Source organism: Anneissia japonica, unplaced genomic scaffold (genome assembly GCF_011630105.1).
Source record: "Anneissia japonica isolate Jap-2015-1 unplaced genomic scaffold, ASM1163010v1 scaffold287714_len2871179_cov188, whole genome shotgun sequence".
Lineage (NCBI taxonomy): Eukaryota > Metazoa > Echinodermata > Crinoidea > Comatulida > Comatulidae > Anneissia > Anneissia japonica.
In genome coordinates, this window is record NW_022755542.1 from 1,568,864 (window position 1) to 1,586,029 (window position 17,166).

General features: G+C 33.6%; 2 protein-coding genes across 7 annotated transcripts in view; one reads left to right on the forward strand and one right to left on the reverse strand.

Annotated features, from left to right (window-relative positions):
• The window catches only part of LOC117123553 (inositol polyphosphate-5-phosphatase A-like), a 42,773-nt gene extending 30,765 nt beyond the window's left edge, over positions 1-12,008 (reverse strand). The window contains exons 1-4 of one of the 6 annotated variants that reach the window (XM_033269524.1): positions 11,835-12,008; positions 11,515-11,659; positions 10,381-10,702; positions 7,726-7,767 (exon numbers count right to left, since the gene is read on the reverse strand). In XM_033269524.1, coding sequence (XP_033125415.1) covers positions 7,726-7,767; positions 10,381-10,473 — 135 coding nt within the window. In that variant the 5' untranslated portion in view covers positions 10,474-10,702; positions 11,515-11,659; positions 11,835-12,008. Of the gene's footprint in view, positions 1-7,725; positions 7,768-10,380; positions 10,703-11,514; positions 11,755-11,834 lie in introns of those variants that run through there. The other 5 variants (XM_033269525.1, XM_033269526.1, XM_033269527.1 and 2 more) reach the window with 5 other exon arrangements.
• A 2,606-nt stretch (positions 12,009-14,614) lies between these two features.
• Positions 14,615-17,166, forward strand: part of LOC117123620 — an 8,155-nt gene continuing 5,603 nt past the window's right edge. Inside the window, exons 1-3 of the mRNA XM_033269620.1 lie at positions 14,615-14,838; positions 15,665-15,823; positions 16,454-16,618. Of these exons, the coding sequence (XP_033125511.1) occupies positions 14,721-14,838; positions 15,665-15,823; positions 16,454-16,618 (442 nt within the window). The 5' untranslated portion in view covers positions 14,615-14,720. The remainder of the gene's footprint in view (positions 14,839-15,664; positions 15,824-16,453; positions 16,619-17,166) is intronic.

Here is a 17,166-nt window from a genome sequence, read left to right on the forward strand (position 1 = left end):
CTGTGAGAAAAAAAAGTGAAAGTCACTGATAGGCCTTTTGGTGTAAAGTAACCTAAGTTGGAACCAGTAGCATATCTAGGGGATGCACACACTCCCTAAAAAAAAACTTGCTTTCCCCAGTCCCACCCCTCATTGAAAATATTTGAAGCAAAAAAATCATGCAAGTAGTTACAATCACCTCTAATGACCTTATTTTACAAGCTAGAAAAAAACCACAACTGGTATGATATACAGGATCTAAAACCAGGATCCTGGAATTGTGTTACATTAACAAGGATCTTAATCACCAAACAGCTATTGCTATTCTCATAAATTCACCACAATGTGAGCGTGAAAAATTAAATATAATATTATCATCAATATAAGCAAATTTCTTAATTTTAACTTCATGTAGGAATATATTCAAACATTATGAACAATAAACAGAGTTTATAACTAGACAATAATAATAACAAAACAATAATAATAATAACAAAACAATAATAATAATCAAATAACCACGTTTGGCTTAATGCTAATGAAGACTTATCTAAAAATAATAATAAACAATTAACAAAAATTATTATACGGCTTACTCAAACTTATCTATTTTTCAGCCTCAACTGATCAAATTGTACGTTAATTCAAATTTAAAGGTCAGTATTAACTCAGTTTAATGTTGTAACTTTAAAGAAAAATAATTTAAGGATTAATTATTATTTTCCCCCCATCCGAGCCTTGCTTGGACATGGACCATAGTGCACACAGGATCAATGGCTCATCCGAAAAACAGTGTGCCATTGCAACTAACAGCTGAAACAAAAGGAGAACAGTAGTATTGAACCGGGGGACCAAAGATTTCCATGGTTCAGAGCACACACACACACACACCCATACACAATGGAGGAATTTCTAAACTAATTCCTCCATGCACACACACAGTGGTTACCGCCAGTTTATCCAACTACTACACTTACAAAAAATAACAATAAAATGTTGTTTTTGTGTCCAAGAGACACTTTGCTACCAATTCCAGTTGAAGGAATGATGGGTTGCATCATATAAACTAAAAGTCGAAATGAATTCTTCCAAAAGTAAGCCTACGACCAGTCCAAGGAAAAACTAAAAAGTCAACAATCCGTGACTTGCATTGTTATTCATGTGAATTGCCAACACAGAAAAAGTGAATGGGTTATGAGTTTAAAGTAGCCAAAAAAAAAAAAAATCTATATCAGACAATAGACATACGCTCCTGCTGGATGCCTATTTCTATATTTAGCAAAAATGGTTCTGCCAAACGCATTAGGCCGAAGCTTCACACTAACTGTTCTACTAAGCCCTGTCTGATATTGTTGCTAAGGTCTTGCAAAACGACTGCGTAAATGTACGCAAACTTGTGGTTTGATTGATCCTCCGGAAAGGAAAGTTGAAAACCATATCATTTGAGCTTCGTTTTAAAAAATACATTGATTAAGCCCTGCCTGGCTGGACCATACATTTTAGGGAATTTTTTTTAAAGGTCCATGGGAATTTCTATTGAAGCATAATCATTTCATCCGATTTGACTACACTTTATATTCCACCCTGCAGGTTAAAATCGTGTGGGGTGCGTTCATTCATGGTTGCTGCTCCTAAATTATGGAATAATCTACCGTTATGTATTCGTGAGTCGCCATCCGTCTCTTTGTTTAAATCTCATTTAAAAACTCACTTATTTCGTTCTCTTTGATTTCCCCTTTGGATTTTCTTTTTTATTTTCCTGTTACATCTGCTCACTTGTTCTGCGCATAGACTCTCGTATTTTGCGCAACATAAATGAATAACCTTTAACCTTCACAAAACATGAAACACACCCACGACAGTAAATAAATATTTATTTAATGGTATATGAGTTATAGGTCAAAGGGTGTCAACTGAAGAGAATAGAAGCACTGAAGTATTTTATAAAGTAATTGTAAATTACTGTAAAGTAAATTGCATGAATACAAAACCAGATATTAATAGCTAAATTACTTTTTTTACATTGCATTATCAAAAAAGTATAAAGAAACATCATTTCCTTTCTCGGCTACAGTAACCATAGGTAATTTGAGGACACTGGGTTTAAACTTAAAGCAACTGGGAACATAATTTAAAATGACCTTGTTAAAACGATATACTACAATTTTGACAATTGCATTGTAAAGTATTGCAAGAATGCAAAAACAGTTACTGGCGGATACTATTATTTCTTAATACTAATATTTCTTTATAATTATATTTTATAAAAAATAAATGAAATGTCGCTGTTTCCTTTCTCACTTAACCTAATGTAACCACCATACCAGTTGATTTGTGAAAAGGAAATTGATCCATGGCGAAGTAATCTCCGAAGCATTTTATCTAAACAGTAATTACACTGTAAAACTGTCATTAAATTATCGACTGCTTGCTGGAAGGAATCTTTCAAAACTGAATTACTTTCTTCACCTTGACAACACCAAACAAATTATCAATGTAATTACAGTACGATCTAAATTAAGATAAATTATTCTTAGTTTAGATCTGATAATGAATTATGGTTGAATACGAAGCACTTACAATTTCCAGTCATTTTTATAACTTTTACTTCACAATTGATTGCACAACTCAGAGTTTCAGTTTTGGCATTTTTAATTGGCTGATTTTAAATAAATTCCGATGATGTATTCAATAAGGTTCTAAAGTTATGTTCATATTGTATAAATTTTGACCAAAATGAAGGATCTCTTCTTTGTTAAGATTTTACTGTTGTTCAACAGACGAGCATTGAAGAGCATAAAACTTCAAGAGGTCCGACTGCCCCGATTTTGTATGCAGGCAATTGAACGTTAAAAAAAGTACTTCCACGGAGCAGGGGGAACCCTAATTTGAATTCAAATAGAGTTCGCTCGAAGTCAGTTTTTTAGAGACACGCCCCTTTGTGGAAGTACTATTTGAAATAGGTTTACGTTCCAATGAAACCATGGCAGTCGGACCACTTGCAGTTTTATACTCTTTGCTAGCATTTACTGAGCCCATAGCTGGGTAGGGGCCATGAGATGTACTAAGCACCGAGTACAGTAGGAGCTGGAGTTTGAGGTTCTGGTTTAAAAATGCGTGACCTTAAACACTGGTACATAATATATTAAATTGAAAATTATCTGTCTCTTAGTAGTGTTACCCTCTTCTTTCTTTTCTCTCTTCTCTCTTTTTTCTCTTTTTTTTGGGGGACCCTAGCCCTTGTTCACCCCCACTCCCCTACCAGATCTACCCCTGCAATGGGTTTCTGCACATGGTGGACAGCCTAATTATCATGGACACATTCTGTCAAAAATATCGCCAATCAATATTATGCGCCCAGGAAGATATTTGCTTTTCTGTTTATGAAAAGCACATAAGCATTTTTTCTGATTTCTGGCATGAACTATAATTTCAATTATTGTACATTTATATGAAAATTTTTTTATAAAGGAAAAATTAAATGTCACTATGTTAAGAATTTGTACTGCGTACCAATTTAGTAAGGAACTAGGAAAATTTTCCATTTATATTTTTAAAAATAAAAAATAGATATCAATTGAATTACATTAAGTTCGGAATTTGTCAATATAACTTATACAGTAGACAACCTATTTTTTTTTAAATTGAAAAAACCAGACTCACAAATTGCATCATTAACATCTGTTATCTTATTTATTTATTTCATAATAGCTTGGGCATACAAATACAATTTCAATGCAAATAAAATTTATCATTTCCTTAATGTATCATTATCATGATTTCTGTTTTATGGCCCTGTTTTAAGTACTGCATGCGTGGGTTGACCAGAATGCTATGGATTGCAGCTCTTCATAGATTCGTATCAGTGTCTCTTCCTCTTTTAAATCTTTTAATCCTATAATAAATAGTAGTTCCCCTCTAATAAAATTGATTCCATTTGATTTAGAAAAAGGTAACATTAGAAAGATAACTACCATATCCCAGGAAAGACCAATTGCTGTAGTAGATACAATAGTCACACTGACTCAACCATGACAGCACTTGGTCTCATACCTGCTTCGCTTGCTTGCTCCATTTCATTGGTCTTTTATATTGGCGCATAGAGACAGCTGTATTATGGGCATTATAAATCCACTGATTGATTGACTGATTGAATGTAAATAGTGAAGGTCGTCATTCAATAGAAATTCAACATAAATTTACTATCAAAGATGATGCATCACGTTTTTATGTCACAGGTGTATCAAATGACAGTTGCATGCATTTGATGGCATGGTCACAATCTGTGTCATTCTGGCATTCATTATGACGTAAAATTGAGTCATTCTCAACTACAGTACTAAACTTCAAATAGCATTACAGCATTGTGACTCCCACCAGATGCAGAAGTTCCAACCCCAGAAACTCAAAATTTCAGAGACGAGAAGCGGGATGTGATCAAGCGTGTACCCCTCCCCCCTACTGATTGTCGGTTGCAGTCTGAAAGGATTGTTATTCAAAACTATCGGTTTCGTGCGCGTCGTAGCATTCCATATAATTGTGTTGGCCAAGGACTATCAGTTGCAGCAAATTCCCAGCTTAAAAATTTGCCTAGGCCTTTGCACGCTGATATAAGGATGGTGCACAAAGGAAATTTCGCATAGAAATATTTTTAATATTTTTAAATTTCAAATAATTGGGTTTTTTTTTTGTTTTGTTTTGTTTATTTTTTTTTTTTGGTGGGGTGGAGGTTTAATTTTTTTTTTATTCAGGATTCAAGAGACTAGGAGACCAAACAATCTGAGACTTCTGAATGAAGTTAGAAAGTTAAAACATTAAGAGTTTTTAGTGGGGCAGTCACTGTCTGGTTGCTGGCAAAAATGATAAATTTTACTGTACAAGGGTGGAAATTTAACATGTCCATCTTAAATGTCGGTACGAAGGTAAGAAATTGGTACGGTTAAGAAAGGTACAGGTAGGTATTTTGGTGACTGCAATTGAGACTACGATAACAATCTGCATGAGGGACTATTTAAAGTACAACGTATGTCAGCTACCACACAATGAAAGTCAGTAATTGTATTGTTGTTTCTTCAGACTTTACAAAGAAAGGAGGCGGTGTTAGCAATGTTCTCTGACCTTGCACTTTCTCTACACCCCACAATTGAATAACTATTATAATTTTGTTGCTCTAAATATTTTACCTTTTTTTCATTTTATTCAATTTCCAGGTTTCAATACAATGTAAACCTTACAATGTGAATACAATACCCTTTAAGGATTGGCAAAAATGCGGTGTTACTGTATTCAAAGTGACTTCCCAAAACTATTTACATGTAAAACATACCAAAACATATGCGCTCGTGATTATAAATTAAACACTAAATAGCCAAGATATTTTGTACATACAGTACCCCGTATTACAAGAGTTATTTTGTTTTACTTTCACTATCGCATAGCAAAAAAATTAAAGTGGGTTTTTTCGGGATTTAAAATTTCTAATCTAATTAAGGAGTAAGACCCATGTACTTTATTCTGTTTATACACATGCAGTATAAAAATAGTGCTTATTATTATTTATTATAAAAATTATTATACGATAACATAAGTAATACATGACAAGAAATGTCTTGGTAATCTTTTTTTACAATACAAATATAGGGTACAAAATTATTTCTTAAATTACTGTAGCTATGCAAAAAAATTGAGGCTACCCTGCAGTACAGTAAAACTGGAGTTAAGATCATATTCCAGTTATGACGACATTCTAAAAATTATAAAAATAACACAAATAATAATGTTATAAACAGATGCTATACTGTAAACCTTCACTCTAAATGGATTTTATTAAATGTCTATTATAATGCATTACAGCTTTAGCATGAACCAATCATATTGCTTTAAACACTACATCCTAAATCAGACATCGTATATTCTGATTGGTTAAAAAATTGCATTTCCTCTTATAACTTCCAATATTATAAACAAGTTATATTTGATTACTATGGACAATGAACACTAGACTTTTGTTCTTGGAAAATTCTCTTTGTTTATGTTACAGTACTTAGGATCCTCCTTATTATCTCCTCAGGGTACAACCCCTTCAACACATTTTACCAAAATACTCAAAGGTACTGTATCTCAGAGGAAGTGAATTGTAGGTCACATCATCCATAAATAGACCAACTTTATGCAATCTGTATGACTGTATTTTTAAATAAGATTTGGTCATTCTTGTTGAATGCCGGCACTATAATACAAATCTACATAAACTTCTCCAAATACTAATTGATATCACCTCATAGGGTATAAAATACTTAATACAAGATAGTTCTATCATTTTGAAAAATCAGAAATTGGTTTCCACGAGCAATTAACTCTGTAATGAAAATCATAAAAATAAGATTGTCCTTTCTTGTTGAACACCGGCAATATATACAAATCTACGTACTGTAGACTTCTCCAAAATACTAACTGATATCATACCTCATAGTGTATAAAATACTTGATACAAAATAAAAGATAATTATATCATCTGAAAAATCAGAAATTGATTTCCACCAGCAATTATTTTGTAATGAAAATCATAAAGAATGATAGACAGTTAATAAGAAAATTACTTACAGTAATGCATTCCTAATGGACGCTCCTCATTTACAATTAATTATTTTGAAATTTTAGGCTAAATATCAATTTAACAGAACATTTTAATGTGCATTTCTACATTTGGTATTAAAATACTCTTATCAGCAAAAGATGAAGTTTCAATTATTTAATATTTTTGCATTGAGTGGTCATAATTTCATATTTTCATGTTTGATCACTTATAAGAAAATGGATTTACTGTTGAATATATATATTTTTATTGAATTTATTCAAACAGAATTATGAGAATTCCTTAATTTGCATATTGTTATTTTTTGAATTTTATATTTTAGCGTGCTTGTTGTAATATCTTTGATTTTATTTGACATTAAATAGTATCTTATTTTATTGTTTTATATTGCCCTTCAACATTAACAACATTCAGATAAAACCTTATTGTTATAGATTTATACTTAATATTCACACAATAACACTTATTGCTATAAATATATACAGTACAAATCTGCTTGAGATTGTTCTATACATTAATGAATTATTATAATTTTTAATATCTATACAAATTTACAAAATTATATAAAACAGTACTTTACTTGTAATGTTTTATCTTCCTTTTTCTAAATATGATTTATGTAAAGCATGCCTTTACTTGATTCAAACTCTACATTTTGATATCAATTTATCATTATTGGACTTTTATCAGTATAACACTTGATAAACTATCAAATATTTGTTTTACTGTAAGCTTTGAGTCAACAATGCAAAGGCTTGTGCCTATTCTACAAAATATATAATAAAATAGTTCAAATTATTAAAACAATGGGACCTACAGATAGAATGATTATGTGTAAATACCACAGTAATATATGAATATTAAACAATTTAGCAAATCTGAAGTAAGATTAATATACATTTTTTAAATGATTAGAATCAGTTATTATACAGTAGATTAAGAAACTGTGTACATATTTGGAGGTGCAATTTGAAAGTGATTAATTTTGCTATTGGTAATCTGGTCTACCATCAGAAAATATTTTTAATTGCCTTTGCTATCTGTTTCTGTTTTTGAAATGTAATTGAGTATATATGAAGTGACAAAATAAATGAAATGGTATAAGCATGGTGGATCCCTTTTTAATCAAGTTTTAACTAAAAAGCACTTACCTCAAAAAATGCTTTCAGCCATATAGGCAACATATTATCCAGCTGAAAAAAGATGAAAAAGATGTATCAATTATCAAAATGGCGGAGATATATGATAACAAAAGTAATTTATAATAATTATCTTACAATAGAGAGGCAAATCCAAAGGGTGGGAGGAGGTGTCATAGACAGACAATTTTGTAATTCAACTACAACCACATTGGGGCTGAGGTACCATAGTTTGTAAAATGTTTATTAAATTTATTTAAAATCATCTTTGCTTACAAATTAGTTAGACCACTGCTTCCCATTGGGCTCTTGAAATTCTAAATTGTAGATAATTATTAGCAGACACTGAGACAGTGTTGTCCTCTTACATGATTACAATGATTAATCTGAGCTGTCTCCAAAACGACTACACGTTTGTGTACGAAGGCTTTGTGTCAAAGATTGACTGAACAGTGTCATATTTAATGTCACATACGTATTAGAAATATTACAGTATAATACATAAAGCTCTGTTCTGACTATAAAATTTTCTTTGACAAAAAAACTGCTGTATGCCCATATATAGTCATGATGTGCCTATATATGGTCATGATGTGCCTATATATGGTCATGATGTGCCTATATATGATCATGATGTGGCTATATATGGTCATGATGTGATGTCATCATGACCATATTTAGGCATGTCACATGTTTTTGTCAAATAAAATTTGATAGTCTGGACAGGGCTTTGTGTTTCCAATAAACACAAATTAGAATTTTATTTGAAAAATATCCACAAACTGTGAAAAAGAAAAGTTTGATACACAAGACATATCTGAATAGAAAACAACTCAAATTATAACAATTACCAACTAAATACAATTTGACTATAAAGGGACAAAGCTAGTAGATATACTGTAAACCCTATGACGCATTATTAAAATGGATAACAAGGTCAAAGGATAAAACTAAGAGGAAATCTTGTATGTCCAAAAGTTTGAATTTGAAGTCAAATAATGTGAATGTATGCTTTAGTATAAACTACTGTAGATTTATAGTCATGAATTTGGAAAGGTCATTCAAAAAAAAAAAAAAAAAAAAGATAAGATGTACAGCATTAATTTTGGAACAATTACATGGGAGCTTATTAAATAAGCCTTCTCGCTTTCGCTGAGTTAATTAAAGAGCCATGCAGGTGCACAGGATATGACGTGCCATCTTGGAATCCTTAATGGTCTAAATTATTTATAAATAATTATTTTCCTTATCATTCTATTTAATTTATAATTATCTCATTTTAGGAGAATAAACACATTTTTATATTTTATTCATAATAATCCCATTGTATAAGAATAAACACATTGCAGGTTAGTTTATAATGTATCACAATGTAATTTTTTTTCTGAGAATGCTTGCTTTTGACAAAAACTAAATAATAAGAATAATAATAATAACAACAATAATAATAATAATAATGACCGATTAGAATTTATCTTTTTGGTAACAGAATTAAACAAAGTAAATTAAAATAACAAAAATAATAGTAACAATAAAAATAATAAACAACAATTAAATCAATAGAAATATAACTATATAACAAAACAAACAGCAATTTGACAACATAACAAATTACCAATACCCAAGGACCTAAGGTAGTTTTTTAAGTAGCCCTTCACAAATTGTGGTTTCGATCAATTATTTATGATAAAACAAAAAATATTACAAAAGATTACACAACAGCCCCTTTAAGAGCTGTTAGAATAGTATGGTTGAAAGGTATTTGTTTACACGTGTGCCAGAATGTAAACATGAAACACAGTTTAGATACTGATTCTAAAAATTAGGTTAATTACAAATTACATCATTCAGTGCGCCTTATTAATTAAACCAGCATATTCGATAAAGAGATTTGCTCACCTGAAATGATTGACAAACATATCATAGAAATCTACAAATTATAATTTTGGATCATTTATTACCAACACTGGTCTGTAATGTACTGTAAAGCCTTGCCCAAACTACCAAATTTTATTTGACAAATGCCTTTATATGGTCATTATGACATCACATCATAACCATATATAGGCAAACCATGACTATATATGGTCATACAACAGTTTTTTTTGTCAAAGGAAATTTGATGGTGTGGATGAAGATTCTAACCTAATTGGCTTTTCTTGCTTTATGCATAAAGGTCATTATTTTTTTTTTTTTTGCTCTTAGAGTACCAGTATGTTTTTCTCTCCCTGCACTTTGGTCCCTTTCCATGCTTGGATTTTTATCTAACTTCCAATATGTCTACCTAAAAATATATTCTATATTTTTGTATATAGAAAACAACCTCTAAAAAATGGCAAGTTGATGGTTGTGACAGAATCCAAGTGTGAACAGTTGGTACGATTTAGCCAAAATAAATTGTTCCTGCAAACACAAATTTGGTGTCATTCTGTGGCTTAAACCTGGCACCCACTGCGCACAACAGCCGGCGCCCTAACACCATCCGCTGACGACATTCTATGAAGAACGCAATGCTACAAACTACGCGCAACGGATCGTTAAAGATGATCCATTCATACTGCCATTGAAAATCAGCAGCATACAACTGTCATATTGGATTCGTCGGCCGACAGTTGTACGACCGTCATATGACAGATGGAATATGTACGCACTGAAAATAATACTTACATCTTCAAATAACGATCCTAAATTAGCAGTAATTAATAGCACCCCACATAAGTCCTGGTGACCATTTTCGCCGCCCTTCCGTGAACCTTCCATTGTAAAAAAATCTACGTTGACCACAAGTATTGGCCAATGTCTGTTACATGTACAAGGTTTGTTTGTATCCTTCAAGACAATATTCAACTGGTGTAAGTTAGTTCCATGTATTGTTGCATATCTTCATAGGTATTTCATAGCATCTGTGAACATTATAGCAATGCTTCAACATTGGTTAGTGTCCTTTATGTTTCCTTGTTAGATTGAAACTTCTCCAAATCAACTTCTCCTGCAATGATAATAGCAGAACAGTATTATATCTGTATATTTAAAATAAGTATGATTCTGTTTATTTATAATTTGATTATAAATATGGGTTCATTTTTTTACTATCTTGGTTTAAGGAGTGGTACATAACTAGGTTCATCAGAAGCATACCCTAACTTTCTAAAATCAAATTAAAGTTTTATTACTATATTGTAGTTCATACAAGCCCTGAATTGGACCAATATTTACAATACAAAGTGTAGAATATAAAATTCACTTCATGTTGAAGCACATAGTTGATCAGTATGTGCTAAATAATTTTAGAATATAAAACGCATTTAAGGTATAATGAAGCACAGTAAAAAAGCCATACTTTCATTAAATGCAATTTAAAGACTAAGAGAATATAAAGACCGTAATTAGGAAAAACATGTCCTAACAAAACAATTATTTATATTCTTCATGGAAAAATATATTAAAAGGATTCTGACACAGGTTCTAGCCCAGCCCCAAAAGGAAGGATGTGTGAGATAATGTTAAGTACCTACTTTCTGTCAAAGTGTTCACTTCAGCCAGGTAAAATTCACCTTTCTTTGGTAGGCCCTTCCAACTATACTGTAGTACGCCTACTGGCACTACAAATGAAGTCTCTATAGCCTAGTGGTTGTGCCTAGCAGCCAAGCACGTACTTACTGCTGAAGTAGTGGTATTCGCCCCCACTAATGGAGATAAACTTTAAGCAGTAGTAGTCCTATCCTAGTTTAGTTACCATATTATTTCTCCAAATCTAAAGGAAGGCTTTGATTCAAATGAATATCTAAGCATGTACAGTACCTGCTTACTTACACACTGTCTTGTTTTGTATCAACTAAGTCACTGCCTGCCAAGCATGTGAAGTCTAGAGTCTTGCAAGGTTCTACTTAACTTTGTAGCCGCTTCTGACAATCAAAAATAGCCTCCCTGACAATCTTCCCTAGCCCTACGACAAAGCCAAGCCTATATATTAATCTCTATTAACTCCAACCATTGTCAGGCGAACCATAATGACGTCAAACTCACTATAGCTACCACCGAGGGGCCGTTTTATCTGAGGTCACGTTGTTTTGTTTATTATCCATATTCATTGACAAATCCAAACATAGTGAAGAACTCACCTTTCCCTGCCACTGTTTTAACGGTGTTTGCTTACATGTAATACATTTTTGTGTGAAAGCTTCTCTAGCGAGCGCCGTTGACTGCTATAGTGTATGTTGAAATGATAATGAAATAAATAAATAAATGTATTTACTGAACAACCGCTTTGCTCGTCATCGTTTGTGGCTTCTCGCCTAACGTCAAACGAATTAATTAGATAGTAGAGGGCGGTAGAGGGGTGAGAGTTATCGAGTTCCAAAATAGAGCTGCTGCTGTTACAGTTTATATTATTTTTTGTAACTTGCCTACCTGTATTAGGCCTACCAAATTATATTTTTTATAATTTTTTAACTATCAACATTACCATGTTGGCAAGTTTTTAACTTCTAATCTGATTCCTAAATCGTAATTTATAGTTATTAATTGTTTACTTTCACATATTTCGATTTGAATAAATGTTACTGTATACTGAATACCATGTCTTTACTGTTATATTTTATATCGTATTGCCCTTTAATTTGACATTTCAATCTATTTCATAACCGTACATCTTGATTTATAAGCTCTTTTAGAGTTTTTTTTTCTTTTCCTGCAAGCGTATTTTTCATATTTGAACTTTTTGATAAATATAATTTAAATTATAAAAATTAGGGTCTATGATACAGTTCTACCCAAGATAAATTCCCTGCAGAGCCGACGAGCAATGATATTGGCCAAATAGTGGAAAAAGTATCCATCATAGACCATCATAATTCATCAATTATTCATTTTACCTATTATTTTTTGTAAGTTTAGTAACCGGGGCCTTTTTTATTTTACCACCTGTCGAATTAAACGTGTGAACCGACGATTTCGAAGAGTGTGCTACTGCGCCCCACCACAACTTCAGACATTTTACTTAGTCCGCTCGATGCTCCCTTTTGAATCCTATATTATTACAGTATAAAAATTATATTTTATCACACTGTTTGTATCTTAACATAGGTCTATCAAAGCTATAATTTTTAAGATATTATCTTATCATACTATTAGTTTTCTTTTTATTTTCCAAGGTCGGAGTTTCTATATGTTGCTAGATTGGTGTCACTAAAATGTTACGGCCCCGGCCTTTGGGATGGGGTTCACTCACCAATGAAGGAAGACTTATCCAATACTGTATTTAATACCATTCACCCATTGGCACATTACCAGTCTTCTGCGAAAAGCTACCGGTACCATAAAAACACACTTTATACCCAGTCGGAAATAATGTTGATTTAATTAAAGTTTGCAAACCTGTCAACGCTAAGATATCAAAATATTAATAGGCTAATTTTTTTTTTACCAGTAACAATTCTAAATCTAAATCTATTAAGTTACTCATCAACACCTTTTGAATATTGCTGCAAAGGTCCCACATAACGACAATGTTAAAACATAAGCAAACACGTGCGTCTCTAGGACAACACGTGTGCTTGTTAAACCAAAGACTTTTAACTAAACACGCGCGTATTCTGTCCCTGTTCTGATTGGTCAGTTGTTAAGTTTGATTCAGGCGCGGATCCAGCGGGGGGGGGGGGATGAGGGCCCGTGCCACGCCACCCCCGTCAATTAAGCCGAAAAATAAAAAAATGAAAGTGACAAATCTGAGTCACGCCACCCCCGTCAATCAAGCCGAAAAATAAAAAAATGAAAGTGACAAATCTGAGTTAAAGAGAGAAAAGAGCAAAAAAGTGAGTGCACCCATGAATCAGTGACGATCCAGCAGTGGGCGAAAGGAGAGCTCGATTATTTACCACTTATTTTCACCAACCATGGTGGGGCTGAGGTGAGCGTGGTGGCGTGAAATTCATATTGTTTGACCTCCATATTGTGTGACCTCCCCCCCCCCCCCCCCCCCCAGAAAATCTGTGGAGCCGTCTCTGTGATTGGCACTCTGAAAAGGTCCATTTCCCACATACCATTATGCATCCTGGCCACCTCCCGCCAACAACCCAAATCGAATTATGCATCCAGGGGAGGGCCAGGGGTAGGTTACGTTACTCCAAACTTGAGTGGTTTCGGGCTAAAGTTAAGTGATAAAATGTCAGTTGTGTAGGCCTACATTGAAAAGTGGCCTCGAATAAAAAAGGGTCTGAAAATTAAAAGGTATGATCTCGAATGGCAGGGTGAACGGTTTTAAAAATTGTAATTTTTGCTATTATTATATTAAATTACACTGATATTACTTAAACTTTCAGGTTGTCCCATTATATAATCCGTTCTCCTCTTTTTTTTTCTCCTTTTGCAATTTCCGCTGGTTGACCAAATGTGTATATGAATTATCGCGTTACTTCATGAGAAAGAGCCCATCTTTCAATTTAAACGATTTATTTATTTTATTTACGCCGAGAGAATGAATATATTAGGCCTACATCTGTTTCATCCATCGTGCCTTAATTTTGGCGAGGAATTTGTTATTCATAGCCTAGTGTGTTGAGACTCGACTAGGTTTTATTTATAGCAAAAATCTCAGGAAATGTGAAATAATCATTTCACTACCCGACAAACTCTGAACTTTATTCATTCATCAGGCCTAATAATTTCATACTGTACTATATACTCAAACATCACTGGCGCATGGTAACAACCAACTGACTGCAGACCATTTCCGGTCACACATTTACTCTCCATAACACAGCTCCCCCTAGTTCCGTCACCTCTGGGTTTTATTTATAGCAAAAATCTCAGGATAAAAATGTGCTGTGTATTAATTTATTCAAATATATGCATATCCAGCCGGGGCCGTATGCATACCGTAACTATACTGACGGTATAGTATTTACAGTAAAGCATGACAGTAATCATTTAGTTCGCTTACGGGTAGCCAGTTTTGTTTGACGTAGCCTATTTTTCGTTATTTATAATTTAAAATTCGAAGATCAGACATGTTCCAAAAGAAGATAGTGGTGGTGGTGGTTCTGCTAGCTGTATGGTTCCTACAAGTAGCCTTAGCTAAGTTTGGCGAGGATATATCCGCTAACAACGAGGATAATACATTTCAGGGTTTGAGAAAATATTTTATTTATAGCTTAGGCCTACTTTCCAAACAATACTTTCTTTTCGCGCTCTCTTGTAGCTGTGTCAAGGCCACAAAAGCTCTATCTAAAAGGGACCCCTTTAAATTGAGTGCCACTAAAATGTTATGAATGTTTGTTATGCAAGGCTAAACCAGATGTGATTTAATACAAAATAGCTCTACGATGAGTGCTACAGATATTTTAACTAATCCAATCGTCTGTGTCCACGTGGATTTATATTATTTTAACTTGGTCACCGTACACTTCCTCTTCGCGGTTGAGTTTAAGTAGTTTTAGAAACAACACAAGTCAGGGCCAGTGGATACTTTGTATCGAAATGTTCTGAAAAATTATTTTCCAAAGCAGTCGTAACTTCATCTGAATCAGTGCCGGATTAAGCATCGTCTGGCCTCAAGGCACATTTTGGAAATGGCCAAAAATGTTAATTGAATGGACTCCATGGTAATAATTACGAGTTTTCTGGCCTAATAATACCGGAAAATAGAGTGTAAATAATATTGCAGTCCAACTTTTGATGGCCCATCATTTTCGCCTGGCCCACAAGGCTTGTGCTTTATTTGCCTAATGGTTAATCCGGCACTGATCTGAATATATGCAAAATTTGACGAAGTTGGTGGTGCATTATCATAGAAGTTGCAGTGGAAATTGTTTTTAAAGCAGTTCATGAGGGGTTTTTTGCGTTAATGGTTTACGACGAAACGTATAATTTTAAAGCTCTGTAAGAATGTGTTTTACGTCCATAATTAACGGCGAAACGTTACATTGATAATGCATGTTTGCGCTTTTTTTAGATATGGGTCAAGCTACGCTAGAGAATTTCAACGTACATGATGGCGCCATGGACATCGTCGTCAACATTGAAGATACAGTGAACGTTCCAGAAATTTGGATACTTGATTTTGAACCGTATTTATTCAATATGAATGAACTTCCTATAGAAGAAGCAACAGGTACTGTACCGTATCAGATATTCTGCTAATCCAGTTAAAACTCGGAAGAGTTTAACATTTGCAAATTCCAGTAAAGTTACTGCTACAACATTCGACTTATTGATTCTACTTGTTGTTCTAGACATTAGGTTTAATGAAACGAAATTATTTTATTTTCCTGATGACGATTATTATTATTACAATGAATTGGCTAATTGTTTCCTTTAGATATATTTATGAAACGTACGATTATTTTTCCGGTATGAAACACAAAAGTAGAGTGCACATCCAGTCAGTTTGATCAAAGAGGAACAAAAATAAAGTTCTTGACATATGCAATGATTAGCAAATCGGTCACATCGGCAATTTTCATATTAAAATTAAGCGTTTATTCTTTGATAATTTGTTTATAATGTTGCAGCACTTTAATAGGCATTTATTTGTTAGGCCTATGGACATTAAAGTTCAACTACTGTTACAGCTTAGTTTTCATACAATCTCTACACACTATCGCCGACGGATGGCTCCGGGTGAATTGCTGATTGTCGGTCGGTCGGGGAGCCTTTCCGATTGTGTCGGGGATCTTGCTAAGCATAGGGCCTACAACGATTGCACTAAAAACGCTGTAGCGATTGTTTGTTACTTTTACAGGAAGATTAGTGGCGAAAAATACAGGCAATTGTTCATCTGTGTTTGAAAATGCTGAATTCACGGACTATTTGAGCGACAATTACTTCCAAGATCAAGACACATCAGCTCTAACTACGAATGGTAAAGAATTGTTTACAAGTTTTGTACGGGGAGATTCAGTAGACGGTAAGTATCCAAGCCGAAAATAACCACAAGGCAGTTGTTGGTCACGGGCAGTGGCGTAGAGCTATGAGCTCTTATGGGCTAAAGCCAGGGGCCCAAACCTTTAAGGGGCCCCGGATATTCATAATTTTTGTTGCCACGCATCGGACTGATCAGAATGTCAAAACCCACCCTTAAATCATCTAAAAGGCCGAAGTGGCTCCAGTGGCGTATATAGCAGTATTAAAATGGGGGGGGGGGGGGGGGGGGGGGGGCCAAAAAATGGGGGGGGGGGGGATTCACGCTCCCGAATACGTTAACCGTGACAGATAATTATGTTAAAGTATATCTCTTGAACGCAGTATTTAAGAAGTGAGATAATACCATAATAAACAAAACGAAACTTTTATTGTCGATTACGATTTCTTGCCTTAATTAAAATTACCGTATTGTTTTAACAATAGATAGTTTTATTTTAAATAGGCTTACATCAACAATTCTGCATGCACCAGGAAAATTACTATGCTAGACCTTTCGAGGCATCGAATCATACCAACAGTTTTAGAATAATT